This window comes from Mobula birostris, chromosome 16 (assembly GCF_030028105.1).
Source record: "Mobula birostris isolate sMobBir1 chromosome 16, sMobBir1.hap1, whole genome shotgun sequence".
Classification (NCBI taxonomy): Eukaryota; Metazoa; Chordata; class Chondrichthyes; order Myliobatiformes; family Myliobatidae; genus Mobula; species Mobula birostris.
In genome coordinates this window covers 43849830-43871523 of record NC_092385.1, presented here as the reverse complement: position 1 = coordinate 43871523, position 21694 = coordinate 43849830, and the positions used below count along the sequence as shown (strand labels likewise).

At 40.8% G+C, this 21694-nt stretch overlaps 1 protein-coding gene across 7 annotated transcripts in view; it reads left to right on the top strand.

Moving 5' to 3' along the window:
• chl1b (cell adhesion molecule L1-like b) overlaps positions 1 to 21694 on the top strand; it is a 986835-nt gene that overhangs the window by 496015 nt on the left and 469126 nt on the right. For all 7 annotated transcript variants that reach the window (XM_072280601.1, XM_072280605.1, XM_072280603.1 and 4 more), the window contains 2 exons: positions 5816 to 5927; positions 6819 to 6985. In XM_072280601.1, coding sequence (XP_072136702.1) covers positions 5816 to 5927; positions 6819 to 6985 — 279 coding nt within the window. The remainder of the gene's footprint in view (positions 1 to 5815; positions 5928 to 6818; positions 6986 to 21694) is intronic.

Genomic DNA, 21694 nt, shown 5'->3' with positions numbered 1-21694 from the left:
AAACAGTTGGTGCTTTGGGCCCAGACCAAATGTCGACTGTTTATTCCCCTCCATAGATGCTTCCTGACATGCTGAGTTCCTCCAGGATTTTGTGTGTGTTGCTCAGGATTTTAGGCACTGAGGAATCTCTTGTGTTTGCATCGTAATTAATGATCAGTAGCTTTGTTCATGAGACTGGGACCATGCTGAATGCATTAACTATTTCTGGCATAATACTGAAGAGATAATTATAAACTGTATCCTGTTTCTTGGAACACACAAAGGAACAGAATGGGAAGGGAAGGGGGTGTCAAATGCAGGTATCCTCTGACCTTCAGAGCGATGTTAGCATTTTTTACAAGTTCATATTCTCAGACTTGTTTTATTTTGCTACATCAGCATATATGCCAGCTCTCAAGACATTCTTATCAATCCCACACGATTCCCAGTAATCTGCTCTCAACTTGCCACCGTCCTCGCTTCCTGATTCTCCGGCTATCTACCCTCTCTAGCAGTTCGGTTTTCAGACCAGAATGTCATTGGGATGTGGGAGGTAACAAGAGCTTCCCAGGGGAATGCTATATGGTTCGCTTGCAGAATCTGCAAGTTCCTGACCAACGGCATCAGGATTGAGTCTGGGCTGCTGGAGCTGTGGGTTAACAGCACTACCTACAGTGTCACTGTGGGGCATTCACATACAGAAGTTTGCGGCATGCAGCTGTGTACGCTGCAGCTAACAGGCAGTTGTATATCGACCCAACAGCCAACCATCAGCACAATCAGCCCTTTTATATGAAGGATATTGATCTATTTCTTTTTGAATGAGCTCTAATCCCAATGAACTTTTCTCCATTCTTATCCCACAAGGCTGTATTCATTTGTCTAAAGGTTTATCAAAATGGATGAAACATTTGAAATTGACAGATTACCCAGAGAGCACGTTTTAGTTATAACCTACAAAATCAATATGGGAGGCCATGAAATTTTTCTTTTTTTTTTATTTTTAACAAATTCAAAAGGTGGATATATGCAATATTAAATTTTTCAGTAATATTTTTGCCTTCTGTGTTAGCTAATGTTTGATAAATGTCTAAATTGGATTATGTTTCATGGTCTTAATTTGCATACATGAATACATTTTCACCAATAATTCAAATCTTCAAATGTTGCTGATGCTAATAATAATTTGAGTGAATAGGTCTGTCTAAAGGTTATCTCTCACGTGAATTGTGTTTTATTCAGTTAGTTGCTAAGTAAAAATTGTGGTTTCAACATGCAATACAACTTAAATAGCATTTGATTTAATATGATATATCTTGAAGGATATTTTCAGCCAATTAAAAGTGCATTAAATAATTTAGAACTCTGAATGCAGTGAGTTTAAGCAAGCTAATTGAAAATTGAAAGAAAGTAGAAATCAGAATTGTTCAATATTATGAGAGTAAGATGGGGTTAATATTTCAACTCAGAAACCATTTAAACAGTTAAGGTAAATCAGTTTGTGCATCTGCTCCATATAATGAATGCATATGAAATGACTGAGGCATAAATCACAGTATAGTTGTCAGGAGACTGAATTGTTACTTCAGTAACATTTATTTCAGTGACTGTAAGCTTCCTAAATTCACTGGCTGAAAAGGAAAAGCAATGAGCGGATTGATGGAGAGAAACTCAGTAGCTGTTGGCAGCAATGCATCATATTTTATTCTCCAAGGGTGTGAATACTGCTGGAAAGGTAGCAGAGATAATCCCAAGTTATCCTTGATAAAATGTCATGGTTCTTGTGGCGAAGGTGTGCTGCGCTAATTTTAATTAAGTAATCACAAGATTTTGTTCCAGCAGCAATAAAGAAGCGTGCTGATAGCACTTAATCTGACTGGTAGCTGTTAAATTCTCCACCACCTTTCATAACAGAACACTGCAGGGCTGCAAAGCTGTTTGCTGGCGCATCAGCAATCTGCACAGTTCATGCCCAGCAAATTCTAACGGGTGTTCATTGTTAAGCTGCCAATTTTGAACCTGGAGGCGAGGGAAAGCCACAGCGACCAGCTCTCTGACTCTAAGTCTGGCTCTGTAGTTCAGAAGGGAAGCAGAGAGAAGAGGAAAGCAAAAGGAGATCCAGTCATTCAGAGAACAGACAGGAGATTCTGTGCATGTGAAAGATAACCAGATGGTATTTTACCTCCAGATGCCAGGGTCAAGGACATCTCAGATCAAGTCTGCAGCAATCTAAAGGGGGTAGGCGAGCAGCCAAAAGTCATGGTACATATTGCTACCAATAGCATAGGAAGGAAAAGGTCTTGAAGAGTGAATATAAGGAGCTAGGAAGGAAACTAAAAAAGCAGAACTTCAAGGGTAGTAATCTCCGGATTGTTGCCTGTGCCATGCAGCATGATTAGGATGATTTGGCTGATGAATGTGTGACTGAAGAATTGGTTCAGCGGGCAGTGCTTGAGATTTATGGATCATTGGGATCTCTTCTGGGGAAGGTATGATCTGTACAAAAGTGACGGGTTACACCTGAACAGGAAAGAGACCAATACTCCTGTGGGCAGGTTTGCTAGAATTAGTAGGGGGGGTTCAAACTAGGTTGTCAAAGTGATAGATCAGAGGATGAGGCAGTTGGTGTAAAGGCAGATGCATTATGTGGTGAGGCAGTGAGGAAGGTTAGGCATTGGAACAGACCTAATTGCAGTCAGTTGGATGGGTTGAAATAGTCTTTTTCAATGAAAAAAAGAACTATCAGGAACAAGGCTGATGAACTAAGAACTGGGTCTGTACATCGAGCTACAATGTTGTGGAAATTACAGATACTTGGTTGTAACAAGAGTAGAAATGACTGCTGGATGTTCCAGGGTTTAGATGTTTCAATATGGACAGGGAAGAAGGTAAAACAGGTGGGATAGCCCTAATCAAGGATAGTATCACAGCTGCAGAAAGGGAGGACATTATGGAGAGATTGTCTGCAGGGTCAGTGTGGTTGCAAGTCAGAAATGTAAGGGAGAAATCATTTTATTTGGGTGTATTCTATAGACTCGCCAATAATTGTGTCCTACAAAAAAAAGGCTGTGAAAGTATATTCAACAACAGATACACTGAGGAACAGATCGAGAGGCAGATTTTAAACAGGTGCAAAAATAACAGGGTTGTTGCTGGCACAAGCAGGCACCTCCCAATTTCCACACAGCTAACAGGAGTTATGTGCCACTTGCTTCCAACTCATAGAGCTGCACAAGATGATAAAAGGTATAGATAGAGTTGTCAGCTGTTGCCTTTTTCCCAGAGTGGCAGTAGCTAATACGAGAGGACATAATTGATGGTCATTGGAGGAAAATATAGGGGAGATGTTAGAGTTAGGTTTTCTGCATTGAGTGCTGTATGCGTGGAAAATGCTGCCTATCAGCGGTGATAGGAGAGGTAGATAAATCAGCAAAATCTAACTCATAGTCAAGCATATGAACAAAAGGAAAATGGAGGAAGGGAATGGTTAGATTGATATTGGAATAGGTTAAAAGTTTGTCACAGCACTGTGACCAAAATATCTGCAATGTCCAATGCTTTATCCCTTTCTGCACAATGTGATCTACTTGGTACCATGACACTCTGATTTAAGGGACCATGCTTCAGTTACAGCATCCAATAGTACAAAAGCAGATGCAGCAGTGTCAGCTCATTTCACAAGGATCAGGCAGGAATCTTCCTCTGCATACTTCTTTCACCAGCTGCAGCTGACCTAGCCTGATAGCCATGCTTTTCAGGACTTGGTGAATCTGGTCATTGCTAGGGCTACCAACTTAATCCTGGGACTAAGATTTTGTCTCCAACAGAGCAGAGTCTGTCCTTGAATTGTCCTCATTTAATGCTTTCTCAAATCCCTCAGATGAGATATAGTGCCATTTATTTGGCATTGCTCTACTTAACAAATGGACCTGGGAATATAGATCATAATTCCTTGAAAAATAGCATCACAGGTAGATATGGTAGTATAAAAGAGCTTTTAGCATATTGGCCTTCATAAATCAACATAACATCCAGCAGGAGTTGGATGTTATGTTGAAGTTGTACAAGACATGGTGAGGGCTAATTTAGAGCATTATGTACAGTTCTGGTCACCTATCTGCAGGAAATGTATCATGAAGCTTGAAGGAATGCAAAGAAAAATTACAAGGATGTTGCTGGGACTTAAGGACCTGATTTACAGGGAAAGGTTGAATCGGTTAGGACTTAATTCCCAGGAGCACTGGAGAATACGGTATATAAAATTATCAGGGCATAGATAGAGTCTCTACATGTAGGCTTTTTCGCCTCCAGTTGACTAGAAACTGGAACTAGGGGCATAGGTTTGGTGTGAAAAGTTAAATATTCAGGAAGAATCTGAGAGAGGGTTTCTTCACTCAGAGGGTGGTGTGAGTGTGGTACTGCCAGCAGAAGTGGTAGATTTGGGTTTAATTGTAACACCTCATCAGAGTTTGGATAGATACGTGAATGGGAGGGGTTTGGAGGGATATGTTCTGGGTGCACGTAGATGGGACAAGGCAAAAGATGAGATCAGCATGGACTGAATGGGCCAAAGGGTCTGCAGTACTTTATTCAGAATGACTTAATGAAAGGTGTGATTTTGTAAATACGACTGATCAGATTGTTGTTTGACAAGTTGTTGGGATAGCTCCCATTGTTTAGATAATGCCATTGAATGTTCCTAAGGACTTTGGCATATTGATGGGACTGGATGTGTTCTTCAGCAGTACTGCATGATCTATCAGGTTTTATTCTAACTGTACCTTGTTGTAAAAACTAAGAATGTCTGATTGGGTTGTTGGACCATTTCAGATGACAGTTAACAATTATTACTGCTGTGCTGTAGTAACACAAAGACGTAATTGGATTAAGACCAGAGTTTTCCATCATTGATTGGTGAATTGAATAATTTTTATACTATCCTGGAGTTTCACACATTATTATTGATTCTATGTTATTCTTTATTGTTCAGTTAATTGAATTTAAATTACCCATGTGGAATGGTGGGATTTGAACTCACATCTTCAGTTAGTTCGATGAATGCAGTATTTAAAAACTGTTTCCCTGATCTCTAATTATTTGTGTTGGCATGTGGCCAAGTGGTTAAGGTGTTCGTCTAGTGATTTGAAGGTTGCTGGTTCAAGTCTTGGTTGAGGCAGCGTGTGTGTCCTTGAGCAAGGCATTTAATCACACATTGCTCTGCAATGACACCGGTGCCAAGCTGTATGGGTCTTAATGCCCTTCCCTTGGACAACATTGGTGGCATGGAGAAGGGAGACTTGCAGCATGGGCAACTGCTGGTCTTCCATACAAACTTGCCCAGGACTGCGCCCTGGAAACCTCCAAGGCGCAAATCCACGGTCTCATGAAACTAACAGATGCCTATAAGAATAAGAATTATTTATATTGATATCAGAACCTTCAACTGATTCAGCTGATAGTAAAATCAGATTAATGCATTCATCATTGTGCACAACCATGAACCTCACATTGCTACTTTTTCAAACACTGTCCTCTTTGTTGATCATTAGCTAGTTCAGATCTTTCAACTGCATTGCTTGCAGGCTTCTAAGCTACCTTTGGCAGAAGTAAAACAACTTCTAGTCTCAGTAGATTTCTTCTTGTATATAATTTGTCAGGTGAATTGGCTGTGTCAACACGATTCAATCTGGGCTAACTGAGTTCCAACAAACTCTAGAATGGTAGCTAGTAAATAGCATATGCTTAAGATATCATGTATCTTCAAAGAATTGTGCGTACTCAAAATCTGCAGGAAATAGGCCTTTGTACTGATTTTTTTTCTTACTAATACCAACAGATCTTGCACCAATGATGCTTACTCCTGATGACCAGAGATATATTGCAATCGAAGGAAAAACAGCTTACCTTTACTGTAAAGTCTTTGGCTCTCCTTCTCCTACTATACGTTGGTAAGATATTGTTTTGTTTAATCCATCTTGTACAATTCTGCTATCAATGGAATCAGGGAATCTAGCCAGGTGATTCCCTGACCATGCAAAATGCGTCATCATCAGTGTTTTCCAACGAACACCAATATTAGTGTGGTTGAGAAAGGCCTTGTCCATCTGGTCTTTCAGGTATGATCAGCATATCTACCATACCGCATGTTCATGTCATGATGGCTACACTGCAATTCACTTCCTTAGTGACTGAGACTTTGACAGGAAGGTGTGGGATAAGATGCAACATAGGTCTTTGTTGAGGTTTTGATCCAAGCAGCTGGATAACAGAAGGTTCTGTGCAATAGAGTCAGTTGCTATGGAAACACGTCTGACTAATGTTATCTGCTGCTGGAATGCCTTCAAACATAGTGAAAGACATCCTCTAATCTGCCCAGAACTCACTGACCTTCCAGATCATGTCCATGATCAAGTGCTGAGAATTGGCTTGGTCTAAGGTCCAGTAGCCATATCACATCAGTTTTAGGACTGTCCTGCCAAATCAGTGTTAGAATCCCATTAGATATTGCTTTAAGTTTATAATAAGGATTAGTTTCGATCAAAAAATAATTCCACTTTAAAATATAGCCCCTGAAATATTTTAGTCAGCACCAGAATTCGAGGTGAGCGGTCCTGGGTTCCAATCCAATTGGTTCCTTGCACGTTTTCCATCTGTTCTGGGCTGAGCATTGAGCTAGCAACACGGCTTTGTAAAGAAAAAAAAACACAGACAAAATCCTAAAGGAACGGCAAGGTTGCTCCCAATGTGCCACAAGGTGTGGAGAGGAGAAATATTGTTTTGTTATGGTTATACTGTTTGTTCATTTTAAATTAATATGGCTTTTCCACTGCTTTTCCTAGGTTGAAGGAAGACATGGAAACAGAAATTGAGGGCCCTAATTACTTTAAGCATACAAATGGTACTTTAGAAATAAAGGATGTTCAGAGGGAAGATGCTGGATTCTATACCTGTTGGGCAAGTAATGTATTAGGAAATGACACCACTACCTGCATGTTAGAAGTCAGGGGTAAGTTAATTAAATCTATTTAGCTGTGGTTTTGTTTTAAATATCTGATTTATAAAATTGCAAATTTATACCTAAAGTACTTTAAAATATAGTGGAATAATTTTAATTTATCTTCTCTTTATGAATATTAAAAGAATAATAGGACTTTGCATAGGGATTAATTCTAATTCAGTGATAATAATAGATTATTTTTCACCTCAATTTAAGTATGTTCTCTTGTGACCTGTCACTACACTGCAATTGACTCTACCCTCAATTTACAAGCCTTTTTAACTATGACAAATGATGCTTAGTGTTAGCAATAAATGGCAATTTAAGTCCCAGCTTGTTATGTGAACAAAAATCACAATCAGCACTACCTACAATTATCCTTGAGAGTGAAAATGAAGTGGAGAGTGGTTGTGGGAAAGAGGTGGCGAGAGAGAGGATGGAGAGGGGTAGGGGGGAAGGCAAAATCCATAGTAGAATTAATATGAGAGGAATGTTGGTTTGTATATATGTGTATATATCAATTGCTCGGTTAGTACCCTGAAAAGGTACATTACATATTGTTTATTATCCCATTTTAAAGTTTTGTTAATAAAATAATATTTCAGTTATTTGCATTAGTGGTTTGTAAGTGTTCAGATATTTCTGACTGAAATTAATGAGCTCTCAAACAGAGTTTTCACATCAATGGCAATGGGGCTAAAACTGTTTTAATTTGCACATTTTGGTTTAATTAATTTAAACATTTATTAGAATGTAACCACTTCATGAATTGGATGTTTTAATAAGCAATGTATAAGATTATCAATAATAGCAATCATTGATATATTTAAAAAAAAAACCCTGCAACTTCCAACTTCAGTGTTTGGTACCCATTTACATTTGTAATCCAACTTTGCCGTGTTGTGCAAGTACGTTCATTTTGTGGCTCGGTGTTGGTAAGACTTTCTAATGGTGAATCAGAAAAGAGGTGTGATTGCATTTTTTGTTGGGCTCAAAAACAATGATGTTCCCCAAAATGCAATTGTGATGACAAAATTATTTGCAAATATTGTCCATACTGTGTGAAGCCAACAGCATATCTGTACATGTACAGTTAATGATGGAGATCTGCTAATTGGTGTTAGTGACATTGTGCTCACAGCAGGGTGCACTTTTATAGCATTCAAAGATGTTACTAATACAGAATGAGTTATTTAATAAAAACTTAATCTAAATGTTCACGATGAAAGAGATTGAAATGTTACATCTTGTTGAATGACTTATAATTTCACAATAATATATTGAGCAACATCATGATCTTCAAAAAAATTCTGTGCAGTATGTCAACTGCTCAATTTCTAGATTTAAAAAATTCATTTATTTTTAAAATAGTTATTTGTTCATGTATATTCATTATTCTCTGGCCTCTAAGTCCCACATAAATGGTTCGATCTTTATTTTGTTCTCTGAGAAGTGGCAGTAGTACTTTATAACCATGTGGTTATCTAGTTGTAAGAATTGTTCAGACTGATTGGATTGCAGCCTGCTCTATGACTTGATAGTTTGACTCATAATCCATGTGATCTTGCACTTTATTGTTTATCTGCACTGCAATTTCCCTGTAACTGTTATATTTTATTCTACATTGTTATCGTTCTACTTTGTTCTACCTCAATGCATTGTGTAATGATCTGATCTGTATGAACAGTATGCAAGACTAGCTTTTCACTGTACCTTTCTAATTCCAATATATCTCAGTATCACAGGCCCCAACAGAATGTGCCAGACTGCAGCTCACGTCAGAAATGGCCTATCATTTCAAGAGTGAGCAAGAGAAAATTTGCAGATGCTCAAAATCCAAGCAAGATGCACAAAGTGCTGGAGGAACTCAGCAGGCCAGGCAGCATCTATGGAAAAGAATACAGTTGACGTTTTGGGCCAGGTCTCAGCACAAAATGTTGACCGTTCTTTTTTCCATAGATGCTGCCTGGCCTGCAGAGTTCATCCAGCATTTCGTGTGTGTGTTGCTATCATTTCAAAAGATTCTGCAAACATTTTGTGGGCTACTGCCTTTGATTGGAATGTCCATCTGAAAGTCTAGGCTGAGTGATACATATTGAATGCGAGTTGTTCAAAGTTGTTTTTTTGTGAGAAATTCACACTGAAGCACAATGCTGTTAATCTCGTCTGTTTATAGTTGACACAATAACTCTGTTAAGCATTCTGTACCTAAGCAAATCAGTGTTTCAATGTATTGGAAATTTTCCTTATTACATCTGTTTGCCTTAGTGACTTTCTACTGGTAACGAGTTCCACATTCAAACCATTTGAAAGATGCTTCTTTTAATTTCCCCTTCCTCGCTGCATTTCTAAGATGTATTTATCCTGTATTTCTGGTCCTTGGTTATATTCAAGGTTACCTTATCATACATCCCACCCTGCAAAAACTCATAACACGCTGGAGGAACTCAGCAGATCAGACAGCATCCGTGGAAAAGGATCCCTTTTTCACGGATGCTGCCCGACCTGCTGAGTTCCTCCAGCATGTTGTGAGTGTTGCTTTGACCCCAGCATCTGCAGATTATTTTGTGCTGCAAAATCTCATTCCAGGGAGGTAGCAACATAAATTTGTGGGAGACTCCGGAACTTCTGGGAGAGGTGGGATGTCTGCAATAGAGTAGCTCCTTAGCAGCGAGCCAGCTAGTTTAAATAACGATAGCTATGCCAATGAACGAATGACACCTGTTAAACTCACCTCAGCATGTCTTTTACAGTCTTAACCCACCATGGGCAATAGAAAAGTCACTGTTGCAAACAGTGCAGCCAGCAACACTGTCATTATTTTTGACCCCTATTAGGCAGGGTTATACTTTAGCGTAGTCTGGGGTGATGTACGTTTTATATTTTATTTTTTTTGAATGCTCTCCCATGACGCGCGCGCTCTCTCTCTAGTGGTTGCTCTCGTGCGCGCTCTCTCCCTCTCTCTTAAGTGCTCTCTCCCTCTCTCTTGCGCTCTGTCTCGTTCTCGCGCATGCTCTCTCTCGCTCTCGCACTCGCTTCTCTCTCGTGCGCTCGCTCTCAAAAAAAAGATTTCCGGGACATTGTATATAATTTGCGGGCATCAGGGAGCCACTATTAATATGCGGGAGACTTCCGGGAGAGGTGGGATAACTGCCTTATAAAACCCATTCATGAGTTTAGAAGAACTTGAATCAGTCATTGCCAAGAATTTTCTCATGAAGAATAGAGAACAGAGTTATTCAGCTTTTCCTGTTAGCTGTAATCTCTCTAGCCTTTTTGTGCATTCTTCACTGCTTCACCTTGTACAATGGAGACCAGGTGGTGTTCAGTTCATCAACTGTGGCTTCACTACCACTTTGTACATTCAACCTCCTTCCTTTTGTTTCTATACACCTTGACATAAAAAACAATACACTGCTTCTTAAACTACTAATAACAAATGGCTTGCTACTTGTATTGAAAAATTTCTTTGCTTTGCTTCCCCAGTCAGTTTTTATTTCACTTTCTTCCTTATCACAATACCCCTGTTTGAGTATTAATTTACAATTTACCTGCCCTGTCTGTGAGTTTTCTAATACCTCCTTGGGTAATGCTCCATTCTCTCCCACTAATTTGGGAATAAATGTATTTTTTTAATATTCAATTACTTGCTAGTATATCCAAATCATAATCCACATTATGAATAAAAGTGATTCTGGCATCAGCCTCCAGGGAATACTTACCATCTCATTGAGTAACTACTTGAATATTACTTACTGCTTGTTATTCTTAGGCCAACTTGCTTTCTATTTAGCTGTACCCTGACTGACAATGCCCGAAACTAGGGGCCTTCAGGTAAGCTGGCATGCTACCTTTTAACCGGAATGAATTCAAAGTTCTGACCTTGATGAGTCTTAAAGCAGGGATTCCCAACCTTTTTTATGTCATGGACTCCTACCATTAACCAAGGGACAGTGGACCTCAGGTTGGAGACGCCTGCTCTAAACCCTCTGGATCCAGGTGGCGATTTGGCATCAGGTGGTGCAGTGAAGTGTCTCTGCCCCTTGACAGAAGACAAAGTTGTGGGTACAGCTTGGCAGGCTGAGAAATTTTAAAGAAAGTCTCTGAGAGTTTTGTAAACAGCGTCCTTGTCCTAATTGGCAAAGGTTTTAAGCTATGGATTGGGCAAATGGCGGTTCTGTGTTATGATCAGGTTAACTGGAAGCTTTGCTGCTAGTGAGCAGAGATGACTTCAGCACAAGGTTGTAGCTGCAACACCAGCAGATTTAGTAGAGGTAACAGTGATAAGAAGGTTTATTATTGCTGTTCACTGGCCATGGGAGATGGTATTGTGCTGCTGATGACAAAGGGTGACAAGTGTCATAGAAATTCAATGGTGGAGGGTGCTTGTGTGGATGATAAGAAAGATGGAGATGGTATTGTGGGGAGGGGTGTTTGCTGGTGGTCCAGTAGTCAGATGAGTATGAGGATTGGTTTGAACTTGCATGCTTAATTTTTTGGGGTCTGTTCCTCTGCACTTGGTTTGTTCAGATTTAAGGTCATTGGCAAAAGAACACTAAGTGAGAGCACATACTTATTTTGGCACAGCAGACTATGATATTCCAGACTCTGTAAAGTGAAGCAGGTTCAGTAATGTCTTTCAAAAAGGAATTGTATAAACACTTGAAAAAGAGAAAGTTTTCAGGGTTATAGTGTCAGAGTAGTTGAATAGACTATTCAGATAGTTCTTTCACAGTGAATGACCACACTTAAAATCAGCTGACTGGCCTTTCATGCTCTTTAATTTTATATTTCCAGAAAATTTAATCCCAATTCATTACCTGCATTTTCCCTGTATTTAAATTACCATGTGCAATGTTAATGATCCATAAGAGTTTACCTCAGCACTCAAAAGCAAATTGGAAGAGAAGTTTTTAGTTTGAAAATTAATGTTTTGAATATGCAGACGCTGCACTTTATAGCTAATGTTTCTGCATTAACCCCTATTAAACTCTAGTCTGCACTTTAGTACACGACACACTGTAATTAGGCAGTAGTACTATTGGACCGGATCTCAGATTATAACCACATGCAATTGTTGTATAATATTTCAGTGTAAGCGTACCTTTTCTTGGATGTAATTTCAGATTATGAAAGTGGCATTTCTAGTCATAGCTATCTTTTTCAGAAGAAAACTGTCTGCTTTTCCAGCTTTTATATTTTAATATTTGATGACACATTATAATTTGACCTTTAAAGCCATTTAAAATCATATACTGGCAGTAATAGGACAGTAATTATCAACGTCTCTGTGTTTAGAATATAGATTAATAAGTTTTTCTTAGATTAAAAATTATGCAAATTTTACTTCCCCGTGAGGATTTGATGGAGATAATAATGTGACGAATCAAGAATCGTATTATATTGTTTCTATTTTTGAAAGAATTTTAGCAACAAATTACATCATTGCTTTTGACCTTGATCTAGATGTGGTTAGAAATAACACAAATGATGTGCTACAATATTGCATGCTGCAGAAAATCCTGAGAAGTTCTACAGCTATTTTCTATATGTTTCCCTACAACAGTACAAAGATTTTTTTTTCTAAAGCAACAGTGGGAAATGGGAGAAGGTAGAGAATGAGATTCAAAGTTAAACAAAATTAGATTTCCCAAGAGGTGCATCAGAATCTCGGTGTACTCCTGGCACGATGTTGGCAAAGGAAATGTACAGCCTTTCTGTCGTTCACGAGATGAAATGCTGAATCTTTAGTGCAAGCCTGCAGGTGGTGCTGTCGTGTTAAATAGATCAGATAAACTCAAAAGCACTATCAGCAGGAAGTTACTGGCCAAAAGCTGGAGTGAAAGTAAGTAGTCCAGGAGAGGGCCTCACTTTCCTGCAGAGATGCACGCTACTTGACAGGATGCTGGATTGTGCAGGAACTCCACACAAGGTCTGGGTGTTGGTGAAAGGTGTCTAGATCAACCTGTGGGATGCAGATGTTCCTGACGAATCAGCACATGGACAAATAAATGTCAGTCTCTTCTCCTGAGCCATCATCACATCTCTGAGCAATCTCTTCCAGTCCTTCAAAACTAACTTCAGGACCAGCTGTCTGTATTGATCTCTGTTGCCGCAAGAGATTTGCTGGCTGAAAATATTTTTCTCAATGTCCACATGAAAGTATTATATCCTCACTAACTAGCCAGTGAGTGCCCAAAATGAAGAAAGTGCATCCAGCCTGTCAACTCTTTATGATGGGAGCGAGAAGCTGAGGAGCATACGACATCCCAGACAACTCAGGTGCCACCTGCACCACCAGTCACAGAATTTATGGGTCCCACATATGCCTACGTTACTGAAGCAAGTCACTCTTGCTTCAGAGTGTCTTCCTAAGAAGAAGTAGCTTTATTGCCCTGAGAAGGTGCTGCCTTTAAATTGCTGAAGTCCTTTGTCAGAATTGGAGGTCATGGAAAAGGAAAATGCAAGTGTACATAAATTCTGCCTTGCCCCAATTTGCCTCCATTTTAGAGACAAGTATATGCTCTTACCAGGAGAAAGATAAATATTACTTTAATTTCCTATGATGTTGGTACCAGGCTATAGCAAATATGTACTGATATGGGGTGCAATAGTATAGTCAAATTGTCCTCAGACTCTCCAACAATGCTCCAGAGAATTTGCTTTTCCCCTCTTATGTGAGCCGGGTGCATGACTGCCCATAGATAGACTTCAATAAGGGTTTACAGTCCCCAAGATTAGATGAGAAAAGGTAAACTCATTTGTTTGCCTTCTCAATTCTTTGCAAAACAGCATAAATACTCATTGCCATTGCACACTACATTTAAGAATAACAAGGGTTGTAATGTGGATGAGAACACCACCTTCTCTGGGTTTCCCATCAAGCTGCATGCCATCAAAACTTGAAAATATTTCTGCATCTCCTGTCAAGGCCAAATAAATACTGGTCTTGCCAGCAATGCTCAGATCTTGAAAAATGATAGAACAAAAATAACTGGCAAAAATAAGAGTTCAGGCAACACAAGGGAAAATAAAAACACTTTCAAGGAGTGATTAATCATCACCTGAAATTCAGTGCCTGACAAGATGGTATGGGGAAAACCAATTGTTCCTCTCATAAAAGAACTCATTAGATATTTGAAAGTTGAATAAATGCTGCACTGCACAGAAAGAAAAGTAAAATGGCATATGATTGATGCAAATGACTTTGCAGAAAGCTTGTATAAGTTGAACATGCTGAATGGCCTCTGTGCTGCAACAATTCTATGCTTCCCTAATTGCACCAAGGATGATGATAGAAAAAAAATCAGTAATGCTTTGGGTGACAAATGCCCCTTGTTATTAGCGAATGCAAAATTTTTTGATGAATGATCTGCAATGTTAAATTAGGTAACCAAGATAGCTCAAAGCAGACGTTGTTCAGAGACCTTTTAAGTTCTTATACAGTATTTTTAGGCCAGTGATTAAATTGCTTGGCCAACATTTGATTCATCTTTGTTTTCATTGACTGAAAGTCTGTCTAACCCTGCGACCAGACATTGTCCTAGTGTCTGAGTCTACTAAGCAAGTGGTGCTGCTGGAGCTGACAGTCCCATGGGAAGATAGCTTGGAGGAGGCCTTTGAAAGGAAGCTCTCCAAGTACGCAGGACTGGTCAGCAACTGTCAGCAGGCCGGATGGAGAGCGAGGTGTCTCCCAGTGGAGATTGGTTGTAGGGGATTCGTAGCCCGTTCTTTAGTTACAGCATTCAGCATTTTGGGCATCGAGGGAGAGAGGAAGAGGAGAGACATCCACAGTACCACCAATGCGGCAGAGAGGGCCTCAAGATGGCTGTGGCTCAAAAGAGGGGAGCCATGGAGTCGTAAGTAGCTAGCCATCTGGACACAAGCTGGGGTCTGATCAGCCCTGGCTGGGTCACCTGGAGGAGGTTGTATGATGTTGAAAGACCCGAAAGACCGGATGATTCCAGGAACATCACTGAAGGTGTGTCCAGAAGCATCAATAGATGTATGTACACAGATCACCATAGTGAACATCACAAAGAATCGCGTCTGTTTTCCCCAACAATTAACACTTGAGGAGAATTACTGACTGGATAGATTCAATACAATTATATTCAAGGATCCAGTTATTTTATAGTTTAATTTTTGTTGCTGAACAGTGGCATTCTTTAGCCGGGGATTTATCGTTGCAGGCCCATTCTTTTAGAAGCGCGAAAGATGAAAGTCAGATTTAACCCATCTTGCCAGTCATTAAGATTGATTTCTAATCCTATGCTTTGTTTCATTTTCCAGTGCACAATACCACAGTGAAGCTCAATTTGTGTCAGACAATTGCAATGACCAAAATTATTTCTATCTGCAACTTCTTATTGTGCTTCCTACTTAAATTGAGAAAGAAACTCTGAATATATATTTCACTTTTCTGACAAAAAAAAGTTTTCAGCCATTTTCATGTAGTTGGCTCTAGGGAGTATAATTATACCAGAACAGTTGGGCTCATTAAAAATAGATGATACATTAAAGCAGAATTCTGCTTACCATGAAAGAGAACTTTAGTGTTGGATAACATGAGGAGATTGATTGCAGTTATATTCACATTATTTTTGTTCAATTATACTGTTTTCATTCACATGGGACACCCTGTGCATTTATTATAATATAGAGTGGGCAACTAGGATGGATTGTGATAGGTGGAGTCTGTTTTTGTTCAACTCCTCTGTGTTTTCTCTTCCATCACCCACACTGACTATTCCAGAGTGTGGAGCATTTAAGCACAATGCTAATTGAGCTTGTAGAAATCAGATTTTAGTATAGGTGGATGAACTACCTTTTAGCATTGGAGATTGTTCTTACTGCTACAGTAAATTAAACTAAATAAAACCTTAACAATAATCATTTTGCTGAATTGAGTAAAATTTTATGTCAAGGCTAGAATAATAAAAGCAGCAAGCAATCTCAAAGAAGGCATGCCAATAGCTCTACTTCATTAAGAGTTCGAGGAGATTTGGTATGTCACCAAAGACACTTACAAATCTCTACAGATGCACAGTGAAAAACATTCTGACTGGTTGCATCAGAATTGTTTTGATCATCACTGATAGATTATGAAATCTGTTGTTTTGTGGCAGCAGTATAGTGCAAGGCTTAAAAATCACTAATTTACAAAAAAAAAGCACAAAAATGGAACAGCAAGATGGTGATCACAGTCTGTTCAGAAATCTGATGGGAGGGAGGAAGAAGCTGTTCCTGAAACATTAAATATGGTTTGGCAAGCTCTTGTAGCTCCACACCAATGGTACTAATCAGAAAAGGACATGTTCTGGATAGTGAGGGTCCTTAGTGATGAATGGCACCTTTTTTTGAGGCACTGGCATTTGAGTATGTCCTCGATAATGGGGAGGGTTGCACCCTGATGGATCTGGCTGAGTCTACATCCCTCTGGAATCCCTTTCAATCCTGTATATTTGAGGCTCTGTACCATTCAGTGGTGCAACCAGTCAGAATGGAGTCTACCATATACCTATAGAAATTTGCTGGAGTCTTTGGTGAAATACCAAATCTCTTCAAACTCCTGATGAGGTAAACCTTCTTCCTGATTGCATCAATATGTTGAGGCCCAAGAAATTGAAGCTGCTTCCCCTTTCCACCCCCGACCCCTCAATGAGGACTCATGTGATGTCCCAACTTCCACTTCCTGAACCCAACAAACAATGCCTCTGAGCATTTTACAATCCACTCCTTTATCTTGCTGTCATTAAGTGCAAGGTTGTTGTGACACCACTCAACCAACCAATCCAGTATGCCTCCTCATCATTATCTGAGATTCTACCAAACACAGTGGTACCATTGGTGAATTTATAAATGGCTAATTATAGATGGCTGTGCATTTTTTGAACAGTCATGAGTGAGAAGAACTCTAGACTTAGCATGCATCTTTGCGGTGTAATTGTGCTGATTGTCATTGAGGAGGAGATATTATTACTGATTAGGAGTTCGAGGAGATTTGGTATGTCACCAAAAAGAAACTTGTAGATCTCCACAGAGGCACAGTGAAGAACATCCTGATGGTTGCATTGCGAATGTCTTGATTATCACTGATATATTGTGAAATCTGTGGTTTTGTGGCAGCAGTACCCATATAGGGCTATGGGGAACCCTCGGTATGGTGGTAACTTCTACTTTGAAAAAGGCACACTCGACAACTTCATGCCCAAAGAAACAACTTTATCTCAAATGTCAAAACTGTTATGTATATACAAAGGCTTTCACAACCTGTACAACATGGCAGGAACACTATATACAAAGCACACTGGAAGTAAAAAAAGAACTGAAGTAAAAACCTCCATTATCCTAATTAGTATTAACTTACTTTTAATAATGCTCACATTACAGCACTTCTCCCCCTTTAAAATCCAACATTCCCCAAGTGCAAAAACTAGGAAATAAAAACAGTGGTGTTATTAACTTGCGTACCCCTGAAAACTTATACTACTATCTCAGCAACAGTTTATCATAGAAAACATCTGGAAACCATGACAGATTCAACATTCACTCTAACAACAACAAAAAAAGAACTGTCCCGTCAAAGATTCAGTCTCTCAGGAGGTTTACGAGTGCGCTGTGATCTACACACTACCCCCAGGCACCGCTGGTGAGGGTGTTTTGGGTGGATCTAATTTTGGGGGCATGAGAGGGGTCTGTGTGTCTGCGTGAGGGGATCCCACCCCTCTGCCAGCATCTCTTCCTCTGGCAAAGTCACTGGTGGACATGCTTCCACCGTAGTCTGTCTCGCTTTTGCCTTCATGTCCGGGTGCAGCAGGTCCAATCTTGACTTGAGCCTACGCCCCATCAGCATCTCTGCTGGAGTGCGGGCAGTCGTAGTCTGTGGTGTGAGGCGGTATTTAAAACGGAAACATGAAAGCTAAATGCTAAGAGAGTCCCCGTCATCTGTTCAGGCCTTCCTTCACTGTCTGAGCAGCCCGCTCAGCCAAACCATTGGAGGCTGGTTGGAAAGGGGCTATCCGAATGTGATGAATGCCATTCTGCTGCATGAACTCACCGAACAGTTCACTGGTGAACGTCGGGCCATTATCAGTGACCAGAGTGTCAGGCAACCCGTGGACTACAAACACTTTCCTGAGTTTGTCTATGGTTGAGGGGGCTGTGACGTTGCTCATGATGTGAGCTTTGATCCATTTAGAATGCGCATCTACCATTACAAGAAACATCTGCCCCATAAAAGGGCCAGCAAAGTCCAAATGTAGCCTAGCCCAGGGGTGGTCTGGCCACTCCCATGGGTGCAAAGGAGTTGGTGGTGGCATATATTGATTAGTCTGACATTGCATGCATGATTTTACCTTGTTCTCCAGATCCTGATCCATTCTTGGCCACCAAACGTAGGATCTTGCAAGGCTTTTCATTCGAGACACTCCTGGGTGAGCCTCATGAATTTCCTCCACAATCTGTGAATGGCCAGGGGAGGCACAATGACCCTGCCCCCCCCACCCCCCAGAAAATGCAGCCATCCTGCAGACTGAGTTCTGTCTTGCGTTTGCCATAAGGCCTCAGTTCCTCTCTTTCCACGACTGTGGGCCAACCTTGTAAAAGAAAAGTCTTGACTTGGGACAGGGCTGGGTCCCTCTCTTTCCACTGCTTGATCTGGGTCACCTTTACAGGTGTCTCTGACAGCCTCTCCAATGAAAACACAGTCTCTGGAGGCACATATGTAGTAACAGGTGTCTCAGGTAAAGGTAGTCGACGCAGTGCGTTGGCGTTTGCATTATCCCCACCCGCTCTGTACACTATAGTGTACTGGTAGGCTGACAATGTAAGAGCCCAACGCTATATCCTGGCTGAGGCAAATAGCAGAATGCATCTAGTCTCACTGAACATGCTCATCAGTAGTTTATGGTCTGTATAAATTGTAAATACGCGTCCATAAAGGTACTGATGAAAGCATTTGACTGCAAAAACAATGGCGAGACCTTCTTTCTCTAACTGTGAATATCTCTTCTCAGCAGCTGTCAGGGTACGTGAAGCAAAACCAATAGGCCTCTCTGAGCGGTCCTCCATTACACATGAGAGAACTGCCCCGACTCCATAGGGTGAGGCATTGCATGCAAGGGTGATCTCCTTGTCTGGGTTATAGTGAACAAGCAGCTTCGCTGAGTGGAGGAGTTCTTTCACTTTCTTGAAAGCTTTCTCCTGCTCTTCACCCCGTTGCCACTTATACAGTGGGGTCAAAACCCTTGAGAGGTCAGGAAGAAACTTGCCTTAATAATTCACCATGCCCAAAAATGATCTGAGTTCCATAACAGTCTTAGGGCTTGGGGCCTCCTTAATAGCTCTCACTTTGTCCTCCACAGGGCAAAGCCCCTCAGCTGTGATCTTGTCCCCAGGCAAGTCACACTCGATGCCAGGAACACACATTTTCCACGCTTCAAATGCAGCCCTGCGTTTGAGACCCTCTTCAGCATCCGTTCTAAATTAGCCAGATGCTCCACTTCCATAGCCCCCGTGATCAAAATATCATCAAGGTACACTGCTACATGCGGAATCCCCGCAGCAAAGTGTCCATTGTCCTTTGGAAAATGGCAGGGCTGGACGCCACTCCAAACACCAGGTGATTGTACTTGAATAATCCCTTATGGGTATTAATTGTGACGTACTCCTTTGAATCCTCGTCAAGCAGCAGCTGTTGGTAGGAGTGGCTCATGTCCAGCTTTGTGAACAGCTTACCCCCTGACAGGGTCGCAAACAGGTCATCCACCTGTGGCAATGGGTACTTCTCCAGCTTAGAGATCTGATTCACCGTAAGCTTATAATCACCATATATCCTCACTGTTTTGTCTGCCTTCAATCTGTTTCCACTCCAAACATGTTGTAGGCACATGCTGTCTCTTCATCTGCTTCTTCTAGGTGGTGTGTGGCTGCCTGAGCCTGTTGAGCTTTCCCCTGCTCAGGCTTAATCTTACCCTTTGAACTTCTGCACTTTTTAGCTAAATGCCCCTTTTTGCTACAAGCATGGCAGACAGTGCCTTTGAATTTGCAATCATTTGTATGCCTTGGGCAATCTCTAAGGCTTTCTTGAAAGTCAACGGTGGGGTTTCCCCTAACAGGTGGCATTGTATACCGTCATTATTAATGCCGCCTACCAACCTATCCCGGAGCATGATATCCAAGACCGTTCCGAAATCACAATGCCCTGACAGCTGCCGAAACTCGGCCACAAAATTGGCCACAGACTGACCTGGCTTCCTGAAATGGCTGTGAAACTTACACCATTGGACTATGACAGAAATTTTCAGATTGTAGTAGTTCTGCACGAGCTTGACCAGTTCGTCATAGGGAATGTCCCTTGGTTTCCGGGGTGTGGCTAAATTCCTTATTAGCTTGTAAGTCTTCGCCCCACACACACTCAGGAGAATAGAGTGCTTCTTAGCCTCCTCAGTAATTCCATTAGCACAGAAAAAGTGTCGCAACCTTTCTTCATACTCTGGCCAGTCCTCCGTAACCTCCACAAATTCAACGATAGTCCCAAACATAGACATCTGAACATAAGGCCCCTTATCGGCACTGCTGCTCCGGTTCGAAATGCACCCACATGTCCACAAAACCAGTTTACCTTGTCGCCAAAAATACGTGGTAACTTCTACTTTGAAAAAGGCACACTTGACAACTTCATGACCAAAGAAACAACTTTATCTCGAACGTCAAAACCGTTATGTATATACAAAGACTTTCACAACCTGTACAGAATGGCGGGAACACTATATACAAAGCACACTGGAAGTAAAAAGAATGGAAGTAAAAACCCCCATATCCTAATTAGTATTAACTTACTTTTAATAATGCTCACATTACAACACTAGGTAATTTCTAAAGTAAGTACATGTTTAGCACAGCATTGTAAGCCGAAGGGCATGTATTGTGCTGTAGGCTATCTATGTTCGATGATCCACACTGCCTGTGGTCTCCCGATGACAGAGTCACTGATCCAGTGCAGAGGGAGGTAAAAAGGCCCAGGTTTTGAAACTTGTTGATTAGTAGTGAGGGGATGATGGTGTTGAATGCTACGCTGTAATTGATTAACAGTAGGCTGTGTGTATTGCTATTGTTCAGGTCAGCCAAGTCCTAGTGGAGAACCATTGAGATCATGTCTGCTGCAGACCTGGTGTGTTGGTAGGCAAATTATAGTGGTTCCAGTTTCATGCTCAGGCCGGAACTAATTCTGGCCTTGACTAGCCTCTCAAAGCACTTCATCACAGGCTTTTAGTAGCCTGTCAAGTTCATAAGTGGGGCCTGATGTCTTGTGTGTGTTCACCCTCTTGAAGAACATTTTGATGTCAGTCTCCAAGACAGAGATCATGGGGTCACCAGATGCTGTGGGGATTTACACAGGTGCAGTTTATTTTTCTTTCTTTCAAAGCGTGTATAGAAGGTTTTGAGTTTATCTGAGGAGTGAAACATCACTGCCGTTTATGCTGTTAAGTTTCACCTTGCAGGGAGTAATAGTCTGCTCAACTTATCACATCTGTTGAGCATCCATTTCTAAATTCACACGCAAATTGCCTTTTTGCTCTCATAATAACCTTCTGTACCTGATTCTGGATCGCCAGACTTAAACACCACAGGTCTATCCCTCAGTTGACTGTGAATCTTCAAGTCTATACAGAGCTTCTGGGTTGGGTATGTTCAGTATTTTCTTAAGGACACATC